This window comes from Oncorhynchus tshawytscha, linkage group LG08, assembly GCF_018296145.1.
Source record: "Oncorhynchus tshawytscha isolate Ot180627B linkage group LG08, Otsh_v2.0, whole genome shotgun sequence".
Taxonomy (NCBI): Eukaryota; Metazoa; Chordata; class Actinopteri; order Salmoniformes; family Salmonidae; genus Oncorhynchus; species Oncorhynchus tshawytscha.
The window spans coordinates 35,848,819-35,866,360 of record NC_056436.1 but is presented as its reverse complement, the minus strand read 5'-3'; the positions used below and the strand labels follow the sequence as shown (position 1 = coordinate 35,866,360).

The 17,542-nt window shown below is 43.7% G+C and overlaps 1 protein-coding gene across 1 annotated transcript in view; it reads right to left on the bottom strand.

Moving 5' to 3' along the window:
- The window catches only part of LOC112256541 (peroxidasin), a 95,388-nt gene extending 80,197 nt beyond the window's left edge, over positions 1-15,191 (bottom strand). Inside the window, exon 1 of the mRNA XM_024429861.2 lies at positions 14,932-15,191. Within this exon, the coding sequence (XP_024285629.1) occupies positions 14,932-15,116 (185 nt within the window). The 5' untranslated portion in view covers positions 15,117-15,191. The remainder of the gene's footprint in view (positions 1-14,931) is intronic.
- Between the last annotated feature and the right edge of the window lie 2,351 nt (positions 15,192-17,542).

Genomic DNA, 17,542 nt, shown 5'->3' with positions numbered 1-17,542 from the left:
GCATCTAAACAGCAGTCCTGCAATGACTGTTTCACTGAAGACAACTAGTAGGCCTACAAATTCACATTCAAAACCTTCACAATTTACGAGCGTAATTCTTCTAACATTAATGGCCCGAAAATATCCTTCCTCAAATAGCCCTCAGTTGTTTGTCTGACTATGATAAACAACAGGTGAACAATATGGCATTGTGATCCCAGCAGTAAATGAGTTTACCATGCCAGATAAAGGAGCGTCTGGAGCCAGAGTGCTCGACACAGTGGCTTATCACCATGGAGTAGTGAGAAGACTGGGAGGAAGTGGAGGAGGGTCATGGAGTAGTGAGAATACTGGGAGGAAGTGGAGGAGGGTCATGGAGTAGTGAGAAGACTGGGAGGAAGTGGGGGAGGGTCATGGAGTAACAACAGGAACATATCGGGCAGACCTCCAATAAACAGCTACTTGAGCCTGTCTGTCTGTCTGTCTGTCTGTCTGTCTGACTCCACAGCAAGATTGTTCAGATTGTTCTTATTTTTTGCCTATTGATGTTCATTGAAGGGTTTTTGAACTAGCTTCATTGACAGAGTCCATTAACTCAAGTCCATGTTTTGATTGTGCTGCTCCCCCTCCAAAGCATATCAAGCCACTGAAGCTCAAAAAAATGTGCACAATATTGCACTTTTCACCTTGACCAAGAACAGTAAACACAAAGTAGCAGCAGAAACAGACTTGTCGGTCTTGGCACTGCAGATACTGTCGGAAATTGAAACCTGAACACAACACAGTTTTGATACAGTGCAAACTTTTTGGATGCATTGGCTTGACTCCAGAGGGAAAACAAACTGAAAGTATCTTGGATCTACCGCCCAGCGCCCACACAGATAAACTGTGCCACCCTGCCTTAATCAGTGTACCGATAATAACAGAGCAAGGTCCATACTGTCTGGGAATACATTTATACTGAGCACAAATATAAATGCAACATGTGAAGTGTTGGTCCCATGTTTCATGAGCTGAAATAAAATCTCTCAGAAATGCTCTCAAATTTTGTGCACAAATTTGTTTACATCCCTGTTAGTGAGCATGTCTCCTTTGCCAAGATAATCCATCCACCTGACAGGGGTGGCATATAAAGAAGCTGATTAAACAGCATGATCATTACACAGGTGCACCTTGTGCTGGGGACAATAAAAGGTCACTGTAAAACAGTGGTTCCCAACCTTTTTGGCTTACTGTATCACCAAATGAATTTTGCTCTGCCCGGAGCACCCCTGAAGTACCCCCTCATGTACATTTAACCAGTAGACCTATGGTCTCATCAGTCTTCTCAAGCACCCCCTGTGGATAGGCCAAGTACCCACGGTTGGGAAAATTGCTCTAGAACGTGCAGTTTTGTCACACAACACGTGCCACGGATGTCTCAAGTTTTGAGGGAGAGTGCAATTGGCATGCTGACTGCAGGAATGTCCACCAGAGCTGTTGCCAAATAATTGAATGTTAATTTATCTGGCATAAGCTGTCTTAGATAATTTGGCAGTACGTCCAACCGGCCTCACAACCGCAGACCACGTGTAACCACACTAGCCCAGGACCTCCACGTCCGGCTTCTTCACCTGCGGGATCGTCTGAGACCAGCCACCCGAACAGCTGATTAAACTGTGGGTTTGCACAACCAAATAATTTCTTCACAAACTGACTTCAGTGGGCAAATTCTCACTTTCGATGGCCACTGGCACGCTGGAGAAGTGTGCTCTTCACAGATGAACCCCGGTTTCAACTGTACAAGGCAGATGGCAGACAGCGTGTATGGCATTGTGTGGGTGAGCGGTTCGCTGATGTCAACGTTGTGAACAGAGTGCCCCCATGGTGACGGTGCGGTTTTGATATGGGCAGGCATAAGCCACGGACAATGAACACAATTACATTTTATCGATGGCAATTAGAATGAGATACTGTGACGAGATCCAGAGGCCCATTGTCGTGCCATTCATCCGCCCCCACCACCTCATGTTTCAGCATGATAATGCACGGCCCCAATACCTGGAAGTTAAACATGTCCCTGCTTTTCCATGGCCTGCATTCTCACCAGACATGTCACCCATTGAGCATGTTTGGGATGCTCTGAATTGACGTGTACGACAGTGTATTACAGTTCCCGACAATATACAGCAACTTCGCACAGCCACTGAAGAGTAGTGGGACAACATTCCACAGGCCACAATCAACAGCTTAATCAACTCTATGCGAAGGAGATGTGTCGAGCTGCATGAGGCAAATGGTGGTCACACCAGATACTGACTGGTTTTCTGATACACGCCCCTACCTTTTTCTAAAAGTACTGTATCTGTGACCAACAAAGGCATATCTGTATACCCAGTCATGTGAAATCCATAGATGAGGGCCTAATGAACGTATTTCAATTGACTGATTTCCTTATATGAACTGTAACTCAGTAAAATCTTTGAAATTGTTGCATGTTGCATTCATATTTTTGTTCAGTGTGATATGGGGAAAACTTTATGGATTATAAAGAGATAAAACATGGACAAAGAGTAATGACCTTTGATTGATAGGCAGGAAGAAGGAAATACAGCCATGGGCAATGTTCCATTCATCCATCCATCCCCATCCACCCATCCATCTATCCATCCATCCTTCCTTCCTTACTTGAAGTAATCACTGATCTGTGAAAGCTGTACAGTAGACCCTTTGCTTTGGGCAGTGAGGCTGCAATTGAACTTGACACATGGGATAAACTAAGCGGGACATTTGTCCTCTCACCAGTGATTAATGGGCATTGACAGATGAACCATTCCTTCAGATTCCTACCACACTGTTGAAGATTCAGGCATGTAGTTCTACTGACTAAGGCCTTATGGAGTGGAATAAACCCTACTTTACAGTCCTCCAGTAGAACATAGACAGAGACCACAGCACTTGAACTCAAGCGGATATAACACTTGGCTCAGCAGCTGTAGCCCTCAAGAGCACATATGAAAGAATGATGGAAATACATATCACAGGAAGAAAATTCTTACCCAATTCGGCATATAGTATATAGTATGTTAGAAATGTAATATGTTTACCTAAGATGCTTAGAAGCTAAGGACTTGTCAGCTCAAACAGCCATAAAGTAAACTAATAGCTAGGCTTTCCTCTGTGAATCTTGAACTATGAATGTATCTGCCTTGAGCCTTAAAAGAGAAATCCTCCCAAATAAGCATGTTTCTTTGAGACTTTAGCCAGGATGGAGCTTCAACATAGATCTTGTGAGATCGTGCATGCTTTGTCACATGCTGCATAGAGTTAACACAGTGCTGGAGAGGAGACAAGAGGTGACACAATGTCCACAGTAACAACACTTGGAAACAGGATGCTGTTCAGTGCTCTGGGTTCTTGTTGGTTGGCTGCCCGTTCAGCCTCAACCATTCCACAAGGGAAATTCCAATGAGCAAATGGCCAAGCCGATAAGAGCCCTGGGCCTGATAACCGGGCCGGCTGTGATTACCACCGACACCAGGCAGACAGCAACTTTTTCAAAACCCAATTGCTCTGTCAGAATGGAGAGTCCGGCCTGGCCATGGCTGGGTAGGGTAGCATGTTGGGCATCATAGCCACATAGGTACAGCTCCATTTAGCAAAGTCTTTGTCAATCCACAAACAAATCTTGCAAAAAGGCTCCGTGGCATGTGCAATGCAAACCCTAATAGGGAGTGGGCCTTCCCTGGACAGGACTTCTCCAGCTCTAGCATCTGAGTGCCATGCGTGGATCTCTCTCTCTCTCTCTCTCTCTCTCTCTGGGAATTGTTTAGCTCTCTGACACATGCCCAAGTTGGACAGCCAATGACTCTCTCTAGAGCTGAGTGCCATGCTGGATCTCTCTCTCTCTCTCTCTCTCTCTCTCTCTCTCTCTCTCTCTCTCTCTCTCTCTCTGGGAATTGTTTAGCTCTCTGACACATGCCCAAGTTGGACAGCCAATGACTCTCTCTAGAGCTGAGTGCCATGCGTGGATCTCTCTCTCTCTCTCTCTCTCTCTCTCTCTCTCTCTCTCTCTCTCTCTCTCACTCTCTCTCTCTCTCTGAATTGTTTAGCTCTCTGACACATGCCCAAGTTGGACAGCCAATGACTCTCTCTGGGCGTGCCTGACTCATACTTTGTTAAACAACATCATGGCAGTCTCCCCACCTCGTTTCTTCAAAGAAGAACAAGGCCATATCAATCTCCAAACATGGTTGGGAGCTTTTCTCTTAATACCTCTGTGTGAATCCTGCAGTTTAAAAAAGACGGGGAGGATGTGTATTTTGCCCGGTGGAGCGTCCACAGTCTATCAGAGTATTGTGTCATCATCTCTGACATTAGATTTGGGCGGTATACCGTATACTGGGGTATTTTGAAATACCGGCGATATAATTTTCAGTACTGCCAAAAAAAGAAAATATCAGATCTTCTTGGTTACAGCAAAGACAATCCCGTCCTAGATCAACAACCCTGCTGCCTAAACGGGTCTACACAGAATATGCAAACGGAGCCGACGGAGCGTCACAAAAGAGGCGACTCCTTGTAGTGCGCTCCGACATTCCTCGTACACCCGTGCCACAAGGAAATTGTAACGCGCCGTATCACCTCTCCTGTAGCTGAGGGGACAGTGTTGTGGTTCCTTGATATGCTCTATAAGCTATGTATCAAAATAGCCTATTTTGCGTTGATAAGCAACTGTCAAACAATATTCGAATTCCCCCAAATGTATTTTGTTTGGAAGTAATAACTAGTGATTCAAGGCTACTAGTAAAAACAGCTGCGAGATATGTGCTTTTTCTCCACGACAAAAACATGATGACTTAACTGATATGGGGGTGAATACATTGAAGCAGAATATTATATTGGGAACATGTTGTAGGTTACACTGGCAAGTATGAGAATGGTATTTTATTCAGAAGTAATAACAAGTGATTACTGTTGTGAAATGGTAGAACCTGCTGTAGCCAACTAGCTAGCCATGTGCTTTTTTCTCCATGACCAAAACATGGGGTTTTATTTGTAGTTTATATGGGAATGAATACACGAGCAGCATATCAAGCTGGGATGTTTTAGGTTACACCCGTAGGTATAAGAATATTTGCTGGACATATTTAAAAAAAAAAATAGAAATCTGATTATATCACATGGAGATGTTAGAAGCTAAACAGGATAGCTAGCTTGCTATGTTTTGTCCCGCCGGACAGGCGGGAGCACCTGTATTGATGGGACGGAGAGACAGCCTGGTGCGGGGTGCCGGCACTGGTGGTACCGGGCTGGGGACACGCACTTCAGGGCGAATGCCTTGCATACTACGCCAAATCAACAGCTCTCTCTCTTCACTCTCCTCCAATTCTATTAACCCACTCCTTGAGTGTCTCCTCATCTCCCATCCGTTCACTCTCCTCCAATCTGTCCAATAACTCCTCAACCCTCTCAGACTCAGCCCTCAGCTTAGCCGACTGCTCTGATTCCATCCATGGCTCCTTACGGTAAACAGGGGGAATTGGCTCAGGTCTCACTCCTGACTCCTGACTCTGCCAAACTCTCCCTGTGCCCCCTCCCAAGAAATTTTTGGGTCTGTCTCTCGGGCTTACTACCGCGCCGCCATGCTCGTTTCGCCAACCTCATTCTCCTGTAACCCTCCTCACACTGCTTCAGCGAATCCCAGGCGGGCTCCGGCACTTTCCCTGGGTCGACCGCCCACCTGTCTATCTCTTCCCAAGTTGTATAGTCCAGATATTGCTGCCTCTCCTGCTGCTGCTGCTGCTTCCTCTGCTGCTTCTCCTGCTGCTGCTTTAGCTGCTGCTGCCACTTCCTCTGCTGCTTCTGTTGCTTCTCCTGCTGCTGCTTTTGCTGCTGCTGCTGTTGCTCCTGCTGCTGCTGCCTCTCCTGCTGCACCTTGGGACGGCGACACTCCCCTGGCTTTGCCCAGGGTCCACTCCCGTCCAGGAGTCTTGTGTCTTCGGCTGCTGTTGCTGCTCATTACCACGCCGCTTGGTCCTTGTTTGGTGGGTGATTCTGTAATGGTTTTCCTCCTCTTCGTCTGAAGAGTGAAAACACCAAGAAAGGAGCCTATTTGAATACTAAACATTTCATAAAGAGGCAACCTAGGCCATAACAAGCGAGGGGAGAAGGATCGGAGGACCAATATGCGGCGTGTCCATGGTTGTTTATTTAAACACACAAACTGAACACTCCATACAAAAACAATAAACGTAACGTGAATAACAGAAACCGAAAACAGTACCGAAAACAGTACCGTGTAAAACACAGACACGGAAACAATCACCCACAAAACAACAGTGAAACCCAGGCTACCTAAGTATGAATCTCAATCAGAGACAACTAACGAGACCTGCCTCTGATTGAGAACCATACTAGGCCGAACACAGAAAAACAACCTAGACACACAAAACATAGAATGCCCACCCAACTCACGTCCTGACCAACTAAAACAAACAATTAACACAATAACTAGGGTCAGAACGTGACAGACAGGAAGTAAGAAAAATGAAAACACGGCAGTTATGTTCACGTGACAAGTGATTATCCTGGCTTTCGGTAGCAATTATATTATTTTATTGTTTTGTAGAATCTAAAGTAGTAAAGTGTAACGTGAACAAGTATTATTGCTAAAAAGAAGCTTTCTTCTCACAACCGACGTCCCGAGTCATTACTTTGAAGATAGTTATTCTATAGAAAAAAATAGTGCCCACTGTGTGCACTGCCGGTAATACTGTGTACCCTGGTGTGGTACAGGAACAATATGAAGTTAGGAAAAATACCACCCAACCCTATCTGACATCCTTTGATGTCATTATCCAGGAAACTATATTATCAACAGTCACGAATATCTTATTAAGCATTATAAATATTCATGACAAGGGCATAAAAAGTGTATCCCTTCAGCTCTATTTCCTTCCACTGAGGCCCTTCACCAACAACATGTCTGCAAATAGACATGCATGATTAACAACTATGCACGAACAGCCCTGGACATGCATAAAAAAATCCTAAACAAGTCACAGGGGGAGAATCTGACCTTTAGGAGACATCCTTAGTTTAACAATCCTGCAATAACGCTATGTGAGAAATGCTGCAAAAACGCTGGAACAACTTTAGAATTCAGCAGCCGAGCTGTCCTCCCCCCAGTAGGACAGCCACAGTAAGAGAGAGACTAGGCGAGTTCCTTTCAAGAACTATCTTCGGCCCAATCTCCCTGTGCAAATGAGCAGAGCTTTGGGGATTTCTGGCTTTGCATTCCATAATGCCGCAGAGACTGAACGCCTTACAAAGCCTGACTGCAGCAAATTCCACACAATGGAGCTACTCTTTCCCCCCCCTCCCTGACTCCCTCTCTCTCTCACTCACTCAGCCCACTGTTGTAAACCACCGATGTCACAAAATAGAGAAGATAAAGGGAGAAAATGAAGGAGGGATTGAGAGAAAAAATATCACCCCCTAATTCCTGCCCGACTACCAGGTCATTAAATCTACCCAGTAGGGCTCTAAGGACTGCACTTGGGAGGCTCATAAATGTAAAGTCGCAAATCAAGACCATCTTATAGGCAGGTTCCCTGCCTTGTAGTGTGCTGCACAGTTCAACTTCCACCCCACCCCCATTTGAACCCACCCACCAGGAACCTCCAGCTTCACTCATTGGATGGGCACTCATTCAACCTCTCAGTCTGTCTTGTCACAGTCCATTCAGAACCAGCCGCTGCTCCTGCTCCTGTAAGCTACCACCTTTCTGCCGAAAATGCGGTGAAAAACGAAACTACTTATTGATTCTCCAAAATACAATGCAAAATCTTTGACGTGAAATGAATTCTGATAGCCTGTGAGAGTGAACCAAAGGCTGAGCCTTCACATTTCATCCCGACCTTTACCTTTCCTGTTATTACAAGCCTACTACAGAACAGAGTTTCACAAGGGTTTGTTTGTAGTAATATCGTTATAAAACACCACATCCACCACAGGGTGTGAGAGTAAAAACACCAAGAAAGGAGCCTATTTGAATACTAAACATTTCATAAAGAGGCAACCTAGGCCATAACAAGCCACTTTATGAGCTAGCACATTGACACATTTGCAACAGGGCAGACTCCCCGTTGCCATGGCGTTGCCCATGTGTTTATAATCAGGGTTCACTTTCACAATGTTTAACACATTTCTGCTGTGGATGCCAGACCATGTGACAGCACACAGAAACAAACATACATACATACATAAATGACAAGAGGCCATTCGTGAGGTTTCAGACAAAACATTAACTATGAAAGAACCAAAAAGGAAAGTCTATAACAATCCTGTATGCACTGTAGTATGTCACATAAACATTCCCCGCATAAAACCTCACCACTGCAAGACAAGCTGTCGTCTTGCGCAATGTTCCCTCAAAGAAAATGTGTCACTCTGCTGAGCGCAAACTTGAACGTTGTGAAAATTCTGGCACAAGTTTACTGTGAACACTGAGGCTGTACCCGCTTCAAGTTAGTTTTAACAGTGGTCAAGTAGGCTACTCATGAGACTTTTGAGAGAAAAAAACATGCAGGGCTTTACACAAACCTGTTTATCCACTTGTCCTTTAGACATGAACATGTTGTTGTGTTGTTTGATGCAAGAAACCACTTTACAAAATGAAATGCATAATTATTCCCCTACCATTATACAAAGAATCAGACAAATTATGCTGCCCTCTGCCTATTGGCTACTTAGCTTATTCAAGACCGTCTCAAAATACAACACCGCCCCTTTAAGACAAAAAAAAACAATTTTCCTGACTTGCTTTAAAAATGTGTCTAGAAATGCACATGTGTTGTGCTCCTGTTGGAAGCATTCCCTCCCCCATTGCTAACTACAAATGATCTATAATTGGGCTAATAACTCACTAACTAGCAAAGGATATGAACAAATGTACAAATGTGCACACGTCGCTACATGTAGCTCTCGCTTTGCTCTCAAAACAAGTGTATCTACTGACGACCTCTCATGCTGTAAAAACAGTCCAGTTCAAAGTGAATGGCAATGGTCTATTTGCATATAGGCCTACTGCATCTCTGATTGGTTATGGCACACCGGTCTGTGTATACGGCCCTGAGTCGCACCTGTCAATGCAATAGATTCCGCGTTCTGCCTACAACAAAATCTGTTTGATAGTTTGTTTTGCATACTAAGTCTTGCATAGTTCATTTTGTTTCGGTATGTTGCATTGAAAGTGGCTAATATTGCATTGACTCGAGCACAATTCCCACAGTAAAGGGAAACGTTGGTAGTGTTAGCTAATGTGGAAAACTCTAGAAAGTTGAGTGAAGTTCAATCTCGTGCTTCTCTGCTTGGGCTGATATTTCTTCTGCCCGGCTGTCCCTGGGGAGCTGCGTGTCTGCGAGCAGCTTAGAGGGAACATTGGTCTTGTGTCTTTGTAGCTTAAAATGTGCATCAACAACTGTGGGCCTATACGAGAGGATTCGGGAGAGTGGTTGACAGAATAGAGCTGACAATCCCAGAGCAGGAGTACAGCAGTATCGTCACAAAGAGGAAGGGCAGTAATTTAGTCCTCCGAGACAACAGCTGAAAAATAAATGTGGACCATCAAAGATGGGAGGGAAAAAAAGACGTCTACCGTAATCTGAAAGAAAACCGCTGAGAGTAAAAACTAAACTAAAAACGGTAGCACCGAGCACGGTCCTGGGTGTACTTTGGGGAAAAATACCTTATTCCCCTTTTCCCATGGGAAGAGACACATTTAGAGATATAAGATACTTATCTCACAGAAGCCACTGACTTTTTGAGAGCCTTGAGTGATTGGGCCAGGGTCCCTGAGTTCATTCGAGATTGACATTAGTAGAGAAACAAGCATTACACACACACTGGGCAGGCTGACTAGGCTCAGAACATTCAGACACAGACGCCACATTAGAACTGGGATCAGTCGGAGCTCCAGCCCCAGCTCCAGCCCAAGCTCCATCTCAAGCCCCACCTCCAGCTAGGCCTCTTATGGGAGACACAGGCATCTGACACAATGCTGCCTGCCCTGCACTAACCAACCAAAATGTCAAAATCCATCACAGGAGAGAGCTACGAAGGGCTTGATATAGGGACTAGGGAGAGAGAAAGAGAGGGGGATAGAAAGAGAGAACAACGGGGAGAGGGAACGAGAGGGAGAAAGTAAGAGAGAATACTGTGAATGAAGAGAGAAAAAGAGATGTGGAGAGAGAAAATGGGCAAACGTGGTAGATATAGAGCCAGAGAAAGGAGAGGTTGGGGAGATGCTTTCAAACAATAACAAAATACCTTCCCACAGCTCTGAGGAACCTATTAGTGGAACATCTGACGGCAGTGCTCTATGCTGGCACACTGCCAGGTCAGGACGAGGAATGCAAAGCCCAGACCTTCAGGGCCTAGCCAGCCAGCAGCATGTCCCCAAATAAACATCTACAGTATATACAATGCCCCCTGTCTCTAACACCTGTTTCATTAACAACCCAGTCACCTCTGCCCCCCAGCCCTCACAGCCAGCAATCAGCTGACCCCAAGGTGGGAGGGGCCAGTGTTTTGGTCCTGGGACTGTGGCCGAAATGAGTGAAGCTATGAGAAAGGATTCAATCAAAATGTTGTATTTTTAGCCTCCATACTGGTCAATAAAGCCAATATAAAGTACTAGGCACAGGACTGATGCCATAACTTGGCTCTAACCCCACACAAAAATACACACTACATTTTATCCTTCAAAGGAGCTACTGACTAGTGTCTAATGAGGCTTAAATGTGATCTGCAACTTCATATTCAGGGAGTCAAATATTCCCCACATTCAAGCATTCCTTCAAAAGAGTGCTCGAGTTCTGTTGAAAGGTGCCTTGCAGCCCTGAAGGCCAGGCTTGTGTGCACAATTTACAGTGGAATAATGGAAAGGCAGGGAGAGTCGCAGAGGCTAGCTGAGCTGCATTCATGTTCCAACAAGACTGAGCACAGGCAGGCAGGGCAAAGCGACAGGTGGCTTGCTTAGTTCAAACCCCAGCGAGCATGAAAAACTTGTCAAACTGACACATGATTTGCCCTCCACAGCCCTCCTCTGAACAACACTCAACAGTGACAGATTCAGAGGCATCCAAAGGAGGGAAGAAGAAGAAGAAGAAGAAGAAGAAGAAGAAGAAGAAGAAGAAGAAGTAGAAGAAGGAGAAGAAGAAGAAGAAGAAGTAGAAGAAGGAGGGTGCTCAGCACACCAAACCATAAAACAGTTCCCATGGCAGAGGGGACGTTGACGTGTCCTGGGCATCTTGCAGAGTTGGCAGGGAGGGCAGTGCTCTGTGGCTGTAGGTCTGGCCCATTGACTCCCTTTGAGGCTGGCCTGGAAGCTTGCATATATACAGTACCAGTCAAAGGTTTGGACACACCTATTCATTCCAGGATTTTTCTTTATTTCAAAACTATGAAATAACACATACGGAATCATTTAGTAACCAAACAAGTATTAAACAAATGAAAACATATTTTATATGTTAAAAAAAAACTTGAATGAGTAGGTGTGTCCAAACTTTTGACTGGTAGTGTATGTTAGGGAGGCTAATTCTGTGCACGCGGTGCCCGTCGTTGAGGCTGAGTTTTTCCTTTGTGCCCAGCTTCCTGCCTGAAGGTCTTTATTTTCACAGATGCACGCAGGTTTCGGAAACGTGTCAAAATCACAAGGGTCAATTAAAAACAAGAGGGCACATATTCCAGAGATTGGACTGTTCTGGAGTTTCAGAGCTGTGTGTGTGTGTTTTCTGTCTGGCTGTTCGCTGGCACTTTCAGTCTTTAGCTGCCTCCAGTGGACCTATCAGGACCTATCAAAGAAGTGCAGAAGTGCCACTACTGCTGAAGGCACCAGGGTCACAAACTGTGCTTCCATTCATCTGAGACATATTTAAACCAGTTTTACCCTCTAACATAGACCCATGCCTGCCTACTGACCCTTTACTCTGGTTCTCCAAGAAGCCAATGACACATCCATGACAATATTACCTTGCAATATGCTGAATAGATTATATAATAACAACCTATAGGGAGGTGGTCGGAGACCTGGCAGTGTGGTGCCAATATAACAACCTCTCCCTCAATGTGATCAAGACAAAGGAGATGATTGTGGACTACAGGAAAAGGAGGGCCGAGCACACACCCATTCTCATTGACAGGGCTGTAGTGGAGCAGGTTGAGAGCTTCAAGTTCCTTGGTGTCCACATCAACAACGAACTGTCATGGTCCAAAGACACCATGACAGTCGTGAAGAGGGCATGACAATGCCTATTCCCCCCCAGGAGACTAAAATAATGTGGCATCGTTCCTCAGATCCTCAAAACGTTATACAGCTGCACCATCGAGAGCATGGTTGCATCACCACCTGATATGGCACCTGCTCGGCCTACAGAGGGTAGTGAGTACGGCCCAGTACATCACTGGGGCCAAGCTTCCTGCCATCAAGGACCTCTATACCAGGCAGTGTCAGAGGAAGGCCCTACAAATTGCCAAAGACTCCAGCCACCCTAGTCATAGACTGTTCTCTCTGCTTTCGCATGGCAAGAGCGCCAAGCGCCAAGAGCGCCAAGTCTAGGTCGAAAAGGCTTAACGGCTTCAACCCCCAAGCCATAAAACTCCTGAACAGCTAACTAAACAGCTACCCAGACTATCTGCATTGACCCCTCCCCCCATGTTTACATTGCTGCTACTCTCTGTTTATTATCTATGCATAGTCACTTTACCTCTACCTCTATGTGCCCCAGCACATTGACTCTGTACCGGTACCCCCTGTATATAGCCTCCACATTGACTCTGTACCAGTACCCCCTGTATATAGCCTCCACATTGACTCTGTACCAGTTCCCCCTGTATATAGCCTCCACATTGACTCTGTACCACCAGTACCCCCTGTATATATCCTCCACATTAACTCTGTACCGGTACCCCCTGTATATAGCCTCCACATTGACTCTGTACCAGTATCCCCTGTATATAGGCTCCATGTTGACTCTGAACTGGTACCCCCTGTATATAGCCCTCACATTGACTCTGTACCAGTACCCCCTCTATATATCCTCCACATTGACTCTGTACCGTAACACCCTGTATATAGCCTCCACATTGACTCTGTACCGGTACCCCCTGTATATAGCCTCCAAATTGACTCTGTACCGGTACCCCCTGTATATAGCCTCCACATTGACTCTGTAACAGTACCCCCTGTATATAGCTTCCACATTGATTCTGTACCAGTACCCCCTGTATATAGCTTCCACATTGACTCTGTACCGTAACACCCTGTAATATAGCCTCCACATTGACTCTGTACCGTAACACCCTGCATATAGCCTCCACATTGACTCTGTACCGTAACACCCTGTATATAGCCTCCACATTGACTTTGTACCGGTACCCCCTGTATATAGCTTCCACATTGACTCTGTACCGTAACACCCTGTATATAGCCTCCACATTGACTCTGTACCGTAACACCCTGTATATAGCCTCCACATTGACTCTGTACCGTAACACCCTGCATATAGCCTCCACATTGACTCTGTACCATAACACCCTGTATATAGCCTCCACATTGACTCTGTACCGTAACACCCTGCATATAGCCTCCACATTGACTCTGTACCATAACACCCTGTATATAGCCTCCACATTGACTCTGTACCGTAACACCCTGCATATAGCCTCCACATTGACTCTGTACCATAACACCCTGTATATAGCCTCCACATTGACTTTGTACCGGTACCCCCTGTATATAGCCCCGCTACTATTATTTTATTGTTGCTCTTTAATATTTTTTTGTTTTGGATTTATTGTTTACTTCAGTTTATTTAGCAAACACTTTCTTAACACTTATTTTTTCTTAAAACAGCATTGATGGTTGGGCTTGTAAGTAAGCATTTCAATGTATGGTCTACACCTGTTGTATTCAGCGCATGTGACAAATAACATTTTATTTGAAATTAACTAAGCCATATTGGTCAAAGGCCATCCACTTGCAGTCCAACAGGCTTAATTAAGCAAGCGCTTGGAGGAAAGGTCATCCCATGGTGCAGTTTCTCACAAAGCTCACATGCAGAGAACTATATTAGGCTTTACAATACCCCATGTGATCCAACAACGTAAATTCAACGTCTAGTTTTTATATTTATATGTATATTTGGTTGAGTTGTCAACTAATGTGAAATCAACGTGAAATCAAACAAACATTTTCACCCTGTCATTGGATTTAGGTTCAACCTTAGGTGAAAAAAAGATGAAATTCCTATATGTTATTTACTTTTTGCAAACTTTTCCATGTTGATTCAACTTCATCACATTACATTTTTTTCTGTGGCTGACTTCGATAGCTGCCTAACCCCCCAAAAAACGTTCAGTAGGCCCTAGCTCAGTCACTGGCAGACGTCAAAGGTGTCTTGGAACTTTACTAAGGCACGTCCCTTCCAACAGCTATGCAACCGACAACGAAGCCGTTGACCTCTTTTCCGTAATGTGGGTAGCCTATAGGCTGAAAAAAGTTATAGTTTTTATTTAGTGAGTCAACTGAATAAACCAATGCAAGACAGATAACGAACAAGCATATGTAAATGATAAGCCTAAAAAAATAAATCCATGTGATGAGGAACTTAAAAACGATCAAAACTCCCAGACTCCATCATTGCAAATTTGAATAGGCAACCAGAATGGTGGTCTGGTCCCAAAGATGACAGTAGCTCTTCTCATCTTGCTTTCTCAACTGTGCTTTAGATACGGAAATATTAGATAACGTCTAACTGTTTAAATTATTATACACCAACATAAGAGATCGTATAACCATCTCAAAGCGCTTGGGTTGATGTGACTCCTCCAGAAATCAGTGCATTCATTCCGTTCCCTCCATCGCCTACTAACTTTTCCCGTTAGATACAATGTAATGTTACTTACAGGATGGTTGTCGACGGAGCAACAGCAGGTACGGTTTCCAGGTTTAAATGCATACATCTCACGGTAGTGCGAAAACATAAACACCGACTTGGACAAGAATATACAGGCTGCGGGCCACTGGCGACCAAAATCAGTGCTACCGCGACTACAAAAGGGGATACGACTTGACCCGTCCACAGCGCCATTGCTAGGGAGTCAGCAGCGCAGAGAACACACCGCCAGCAACCCCTCTTGCCGAAACTAACATCGGCTGAGTTATAGTAAAGCTAGGGAACTCAGCTGACTGAGTGAGCGAAAGAGACAAAGAGAGAGAGAGAGAGAGAGAGAGAGAGATCTAGGGCAGTGTTACAAATTATGTTGGACAGGGGAGAAACTCTAACTAATGGAAAGCCTGGTTAATAAAATGATACTTTGTAGCCTGCATCTGTATAGAGATGTCCGATTTTTAAAAAAATTATCAACTATGTAGCCTACTAAATTAGTGGTACATACAGTTAAGCGATACCAATTTTGCTATTAAAAAGAATGATGTAATAAATAAATAAATAAACGTGTAAATTGCTTATTCAGATGTTATTCCCATATAACCTGGAATTTATGCCCTAAAATGTTGCCAGTTTGTCTCTCACTGGGTGGAAAGCACTCTATTGATACTCTATTGATGTGCCTATTCTGAGCCAAATATGCAAACAGATTGCCATAAAATTATATGGTTTGGGACGTTATAGTGGTTTAGGACGTTATAACGGTTTAGGACGTTATAATGGTTTAGGATGCAGGTAAAAAAAACGTTTGTCCAAGAAATATGACGTTATACAGTGCTCTGTGCTGCTCTCTGCTGGTTTTCCTGTGGATTGACCATGGTACTTGTTACAGTACTTGTAACAAAACACCCACTCCACTTTATAGCCGTCAAACGTCAAATTTATCACATAGCGTAAAGTGAATCCCAAGAAAGCTTTATTCTTATTTATTTATTCTTATTGCAAAACATCAGGATTGTCGAGGAATAAAACAACCTAGCGATTCTCTTGTGTATTGAAAAAACCCATGTGAATGAATGCAGCCTTTAGCTGAATGGGTTCCAAGAATGATGGGTTTTACGCACTGAATTGAGAGCATGAACAAGGATGATGACCAAGGATAATGACCAAGGATGATGACCAAGGATGATGACCAAGGATGATGACTAGACATCAAAGCTTACAGACCTGTGGCAACACAATTTTTCTTTATTCAGAGTAAGATGTGTTCAACATCCAGCATGACAAAATTTTTACAAAGTTCACAATTTAAAAATGAAATATCACAGCAACTTGTGATCTCACACATTTATAGCAAAATTAAAATGTCAACAAATCCATGCTGTGTAGTACAAAAATAAATTAAACTTCAGTTCCACAGAGAGCACAATAGTTTATACAAAATCCTGTCTTCGTTAATGAATACTTAAATCAACCTCAAAATGAATAAGATAGAATAAATAAACTCTGATGAATTCACAATAATTTATATGAAAATTCAGCATTCTAATATGTGACAACTTTTGTGTCCCCTATGTAAATATTCACAGAAAACTTTTTTCAAATGTGATTTTATGTACCAACGGTAGATGAGCAGCCGGTTTGTGCTTTAAATCCCTTTCCATTGTACTGATAATGAGAATGAATTCAAGAACTGATACTAACTAGTACTCTACTGAAAGCATTACTATATTGGCAAAAAGCTGCAGACACGATGCTGTGGAGAAAGGCATATGCAGCCATTGACAAAGGAGCCCTAAAAGAGGACGTAAAAGTACAATAGATGAGATCAGTTGAACAACAAGCACCTTTGCATTAGCTCTTAAAAGGCAAATTCTCAACATGGTCGTTAACAACTAATAACACAACAGAAAGAGGGGCATGGAGGGGCATACAGACATGGAGCTGCATCCCCCGATTCAAAGTTTTAAAAAAAGAGAATACGCCCTCAATTTTCTTCTTTTTTTTATTTTTACCTTTAATTGATTGACTATTTAATTTGTACAGTGATTAGATATAAAGTGCTGCTGGGGATTATTTAATACTCATATAACATACCAAAATGAAATAGCATCATTGTTTAACATTTGATAATACAGTATTAGTGGTATGGTTATAATCATAATTTCTGATTCAAATCCCTGTAGTCTCCTTCAGTGGAACTAATTCATCACCTAGTGGCTTCAAGCAGTTATTTGCTCCAATCGTGTTTCAAAGGAACACCTGGAAATTGCACGCCGCCACATGTTAGGATAGTATCTGTAGGACAAGTGCAAATAGTCTACTGGCACATAAGTGGGGACAATGACCCTGTAAGTCCCGCTCTTTCTCATACTCTAGTATAAATACTCTTTACAAAACTCTTGTTACTCTCCGCTTAGGCTCTCAGGTACTGCTTTAGTTTCTGTAGAAACATCAAAACATGGAAACAAAGGTGTCCTTGTGCAAAATTGTATGTAAAGAAAGTGGAACTCGTAAAGCATCTTTCATCTTTAAAACTGAATGTTCAACTTAAATACTTTTTTGTATTGAAAGGTTTATATAACATTTTATATTTGACATATAGTGAAAAGATTCCTTTGCCCCCC